At 43.3% G+C, this 6,211-nt stretch overlaps 1 protein-coding gene across 1 annotated transcript; it reads left to right on the forward strand.

Moving 5' to 3' along the window:
• Positions 1–476: 476 nt before the first annotated feature.
• On the forward strand, positions 477–5,980 carry LOC120021825 (prostaglandin E2 receptor EP4 subtype-like). Its single transcript, XM_038965676.1, has 2 exons — positions 477–1,597; positions 4,657–5,980. The coding sequence occupies exons 1-2, from the start codon at positions 806–808 to the stop codon at positions 5,281–5,283; spliced, it is 1,419 nt and encodes a 472-aa protein (XP_038821604.1). The 5' UTR covers positions 477–805; the 3' UTR covers positions 5,284–5,980.
• Positions 5,981–6,211: the final 231 nt, after the last annotated feature.

A 6,211-nucleotide genomic window follows, 5' to 3' on the forward strand; every position in this document is an offset into this window, starting at 1 on the left:
ACACCATGTCAGTTCATACTGCAAAAGCTTTGATTGGTTGGAGGTCATCCCCGGGAAGTGGTCATAATTACCATGTAGGTCTATGGAAGGGGGTGAGGCCTACGAGCCTCCTTGGTTTTGTATTGAAGTCGATGTACACAGAGGAGGACAGAAGCTAGCTGTTCTCCGCCTACATCATGGTGCTACCCCCAGAGAGTGCTGTTGAAGTTACTAAAGAGCTTCATTGCAAAATAGTGTGTTTTAATCAATTACTTGATGAAAAAGGCTAACTTTTTTAGTGTTTCACTATTTTTATTTTTTATGAAATTTCACTGAGGAGGATGGTCCTCCCCTTCCTACTCTGAGGAGCCTCCACTGTTGGGATATCGCTTTTCAACAGTAAAAGTGAAACATTCGCTGGAGGACGTCTTTAAAGCTGCTCCACCTTCTATAGTGCAGAGCCTCTGCTTCAAACTTACAAGTGAAAGGAGCGACGACAGAGGAGGAGTTGAACATGTTGAACACTGCAGCGCGGTGTGCAGAACGCCTGAGACAAAAACACTTCGGATAGTCAAAAACCTAAAGTTAGCGACTAACAGAAGAGACGAAAGTGTACACTGAGACACGGAGACATTCGTTAGAGTGGTTATTCGAGTGCGTAGCGTTTAGATAAGATGATGGAAATTGGGTGGATTTGCACGTTATTGAGCAACTTGGAGAGCACGCACCAACGAAAGGGTAACTGTATCGTCTACATGCCAACGGTTTGGGAGAGAACACTGATGAAGAACTGATTATTTCGTTCCACATATACAGTTACAGAATAATGTCGGGTATAAATAACGGCACGATGACAAGTGGGCCCCGGGAGCCTACTATCCCGGTGATTATGTTTATATTCGGAGTGGTGGGGAACGTCATCGCCATCGTGGTGCTCCGAAAGTCTCGGAAGGAACAGAAGGAAACCACCTTTTACACCCTGGTGTGCGGGCTTGCAGTGACCGACCTTTTGGGCACGCTACTGGCCAGCCCCGTCACCATCGCCACCTATGTGCAAGGGAAGTGGCCGGGTGGAGAGTCACTGTGTCAGTACTCCAGCTTCATCCTTCTCTTCTTCTTTCTAGTCGGCCTCAGCATTATCTGTGCCATGTCCATAGAGAGATACCTGGCTATAAACCATGCGTATTTCTACAACCATTACGTGGACCAAAAAATTGCGGCGTTGACGCTTGCGGGAATCTACATCTCCAACGCGCTGTTCTGCGCGCTGCCTGCCATGGGGCTGGGGAAAGTGAATAAACAGTTCCCAGGGACCTGGTGCTTCATCGACTGGCGGACTAATGACTCCACGCACGCCGCCTTCTCCTACATGTACGCCGGGGTGAGCTCCTTTCTTATCCTGGCCACGGTGATATGCAACGTGCTGGTATGCGGGGCGCTGATTATGATGCACAAGCGGTTCATCCGTAGAACATCGCTGGGCACGGACCAGGGAGGACGCATAGCGGACCTGAGGCGCAGACGGAGCTTCCAACGCTTGGCCGGCGCAGAGATCCAGATGGTCATTCTGCTCATCGCTACCTCCGTGGTTGTTCTCATCTGCTCCATACCGTTGGTGGTAAGTTGACATCTTGCATAATAAGTTTTGCAATAGTTTGACAGATTTTTTAAAAGTTTCGCAACATGTTGGTCTCTCTTTTGTGTCTCTCGTTGTGTGTGCGCAGGAATGGATAACGTTCTGGTGTGGTGTCATTTGTGACAACTTTATGCGTCAGCATACGCATTCTTAATTGGAGGGGAACATGCCCAAAATGCGCATGAAAGAAAATGGTTTAATATGTAGTAAATTAGCTCCTAATCGAATGAAAGATATTGATAGGCTTGATTATAATTCGTGTGTAATTGATTAACGTGTTATTGCACTGTTATTGTTCAGACGCTTGTCTGCTGAGGTGTTGTTACTATGTTAACTCTAATGTCAACTTCTGGCGCTCTTGCCATTAGAAACATGTCCTTACTTTGAGAAAAATAAGAACAAATAAATATAATTGATCTATTGATCATTTTTGCTTTCATCTTTAGATACAAAAGTCACCCGTAACAAAACTATAACGATAACAAAACCTTAAAGAAAAGCCCTTGGATTAATAATATTTTAGATTCATATCTAATTTGATAGCATGAATAACAAGTATTTGTGATTTAGCACACAGATAAGGAAGACAGGCTAATTCATGTTTTGTGTGTGTGTGTTTGTGTGTACCTTGAGAAATGGAAATATCCAGATTTCATTAGCTCATCGATTGGTGGTGTCGCCTTGTTGGTGGGTATGTGTTGCACCTGTGCTAGCTTGTCCATCTTGTTGCTGGGGGGGGGGGGGGGGGGAGGGATGTTTCACCTGTGCTGACCCAGGTGATGTTTTGGAGTTGGTCTGGGGTTTTCTTTTTGTTTTCCATTCGATGGTCAAATTTAGTGTGCATCCATGGTGGGAATATTTTAGGGTACATTTTCCTAGTTCTTCAACTTTCAGTGGAGACCCCCATGGATGTCCTTCAGAACCACTTTTGAACCCCTGGTTTGGTTGTCAGGGATTTTCCTTGTTAGTTCCCTTTGTTGTGAGTGAAATTTTGTCTTGTGGGAACGTAACACCATCCACCTGTTTCTGATGGGATCCGTCTGTCTGAGTACTGCTCGGCCAGTGTCAACCATTTCCACCCAACTCTGTCCTCTGTACATACTGTAAAACCAAATGTTTAGGATCTGAGTGTTTAGGATGAATGTACACGAGGAAACATATATATTAAAACAAACTATTCTAAAAATCAAACGGCAACAAAGCATGCTGAGAAATATGATAATGAGGCCCCTCCCACGTCTTTTTTGAGTTAACGGAAATGAATTCAACATAGTTGAGTCACAACAACACCACTCGATTGAAAAGATGTCTTGTGTCAAATGTCCTGTTAAGTGCTGAAATGTAGGTATGGTGACGGACATTCCTTACACTGATCTGAAAAAAAGTTATGGAAAGTCACGTCACTTTGTAATGACTAAATGCACTCTAAACAGGACGATGGGAAAGTAAACACTAGTTTCTCAAATCTGAACACTTAGGAGATATACAGTAGGTGTTCTCCTGATTGTAAACTGACAGGAAAAAGCTGACTATCATGTTTAATCTTGCATTTTAAACACCTGTGTTTAAGATGACAACACTTATTGGCAAATCTAAATGCCTAATGTTTAAGTTTTAAACACTGACGTTTACGTTATAAACGTGTCACGTTTTATGGTTTTACAGTGCAAAGAATACTATAAGCCATCCTGTCCCCATGCACTGCATGATAGTTACAAGAGGACAGAATCACTAGAGACTGTACATCCTACACGCTTCAAAAACACTCCACAAAGAAAATGAAAAAACAAATTACAGGGTACTGAGGGCAAAAGTTCTGAAGAGGACCAATGATATATTGTGTTCTATAAACCATCCCCATGCAGCATTTGAGAGTTATATGTAAGGACAGATCCACTAGAGACAGTACATTACATCCCGCAAGCTTCAAAAACCCTCCCCTGGAAAATAAAACTGAGGGCTTAAGGTCTGAAGAAGACCCGTTGGTCTATAATTAGATATTATTGTGTTCTATATGCTGTCCCCATGCGCTGATTGAGAGCTAAGAACCGAGCCACTACAGTACATCCTGCAAGCTTCAAAAACTCCACCAAACAAAAATGAAAAGACTAGCTGAACGAGACCCTGTAAGGACGGCATGTAGACTAACGGTTAAGAGTGTTGGACCTGTAACAGAAAGGTTGCTGGTTTGAATCCCTGAGCCAGCAAGGTGGAAAAATGTGCCGTTCTGCCCTCGAGCAAGGCAGTTAACCCCGAATAACAACTGCTCCCTGGGCGCCGACGACGTGGATATCGATTAAGGCAGCCCCTCGCACCTCTCTGATTCAGAGGAATTGGATTAAATGTGGAAGACACATTACGATTGAATGCATTCAGTTGTACAACTGACTAGGTATCCCCCTTTCCCTGTAGTTCAATAATCAGTGTCCTTAGAGTTCTCCCTCCTACTATATTTACCAGTAACAACCTTATCATATAGGCTAGTTACTTTACTTCACTTGTTTTGACATTGTGAGTCAGAAATGATGATTGGACCCAGGGGAGAGCCAATGGCCAGAGACGTTCATATGATTGATGATTAACATGGGGAGTGGGGTTGTGTTTTCATTGGTTCTTTGCCCAGGCTTCCGTGCCACTGCCTGTTAGGCTGATACTATTGCTCCTAGTACACTCTAATGCACATGATCATCTTATGCCAACATTACAACAGCATAGTCAAATAGGTTAGAAGTTTTTCAATCATGATAGTTTGTTCTGTATGTCCGGTATGTATATTAGAACTGCTAGGTTTAGATTAATGTTATTCATGTTTGAAGAAGAAAGCGGGCTTGAACGCTACTTCAATTGGATTTAATTAAAGTAGTTCAACAGGATTCAATAGGAATTCTATCATTTTGTACATTTTAGTCATTTAGCAGATGTTCTTATCCAGGTCCTATTGAACACACCTATTGAAGCTTCCAATGTACATCCTCCTCATAAATACACAGAACAACCAATAACCCTTCAACCCTGTCCATCTCCCTTCCTTCCTCCCTCAGCTGCGGATTTTTGTAAACCAGCTGTCCAGGATTGAATTTGACGCCCGTTCAACTCCCATAGAGAAGAACCCAGATCTCCACGCCATCCGCATTGCCTCCGTCAACCCCATCCTTGACCCCTGGATCTACATCCTGCTGAGGAAGACCGTCCTACTGAAGCTGGTGGAGAAGATCAAGTATCTGTTCTGCCGCTTGGGCAGCCAGGGGCGGGCCTCAGGGGTCAGCGGTCAATTCTGCTGTGGAGGTGAAGGTGATCGGAATTCGTCCATCGTGTCCCTGGACTCCCCGTCACTAGTGTCCCGCGAGTTGAAGGACGTCATCAGCACCTCGCAGACATTTCTTTACCTTCCGGAGGGGACTAAAGGGGGGTTGGGGGAGTTTACAGGGACAGGGGGAGAGGGAAGACCTAGCCTCCCTGCTGTGGAGCGCTCCCTGCTCCAGGACCAACAGACACCAGCGGGTAAGGGGATGCAAAAGGATCCCAAAAAGGGCCCCAGGATATCAATGAGGTCAGAGGGGACAGTTGACCCTTCACGTCTGAACAGGGTGCAATTGGACCGAAAAGACAAGACTCTACATGTGACATTTACAGACGAGACACTGAACTTACAGGAGAAATGCATCTGACGGACACAAACACAAACTCAGCCAGAGTGGCTAATAACACAGAAAAGTCACAGAGGTAAGGGGAATTTAGGACTTCTAATAGCCTAAAAGGTTGGGACTTCTGAAGGGTTGAACTGAAATACACGTTGATAAACTGAACTCACAGGTGAAGGAATTCTGGGAGCTGTGCAAACACACGGTTGGTTTTACTGACAGCTGACACGATAAGAGGAGAAATACTTATCGTTCTATAGGGATTGTGTTATTCTTCGAACTTTGAGGTCATCTGTGATGCTCCAAAATGGAACATCAGCCTAGCAGAAACATGATGTCCTGTTTAGGGTTTGGACAAAATGGAAACACGGTGCCAAAGTGGATTGTAGGAGATTGGATCTATTGACATGGATGGATCTATTGTATATGTCACATTCTTATTACAAGAATACCAATATAATATACCAGCACACACATCAGTAATGAACATAAAATGTCATATGAACTTTTATAAAGACTATAAGGAGATTTCATTGCACTTTTCAAGAACTCAAAACCATTAAAAGGCTGTCAGAATGCTATCTGTATAAAATGTTGCTTACCACTGACCTCCACTACTACAAACGTTGTGATATACTGTAAATAGTCATTAGGCTACAATGTGAACTTTGTCCCATAACATGAATGAATTTTTAATGAAAAAATAAATGTTTCTTCTCTGTGAGAAGGTCCAGTTAGTTTGTATCCATTTAAAATTGTTACAAGATGGACTGAAACGGTATGCTACATATCAACATTTGCATCATATTGGTTAACTTGGCAGCTCCACAGCAATGCCTGAAGTATAAAAATCAAGCAAGAATATTGGGCGTATAATTCCGTGCATTTCACTCTGTTACTTGTACTGAGCTTGTATGGTTGAAATAACAACGATTATTTAAATTGCTTGTCTTTT

The sequence above is a fragment of the Salvelinus namaycush genome, chromosome 26 (genome assembly GCF_016432855.1).
Source record: "Salvelinus namaycush isolate Seneca chromosome 26, SaNama_1.0, whole genome shotgun sequence".
In the NCBI taxonomy this organism is placed as follows: Eukaryota; Metazoa; Chordata; class Actinopteri; order Salmoniformes; family Salmonidae; genus Salvelinus; species Salvelinus namaycush.

Coding starts and splice junctions, on each gene's coding strand:
- LOC120021825 (XM_038965676.1), top strand. CDS start 806: ATGTCGGGTATAAATAACGGCACGATGACAAGTGGGCCCCGGGAGCCT. Junction 1,598..4,656: donor TCTGCTCCATACCGTTGGTG/GTAAGTTGACAT, acceptor TTCCTCCCTCAG/CTGCGGATTTTTGTAAACCA.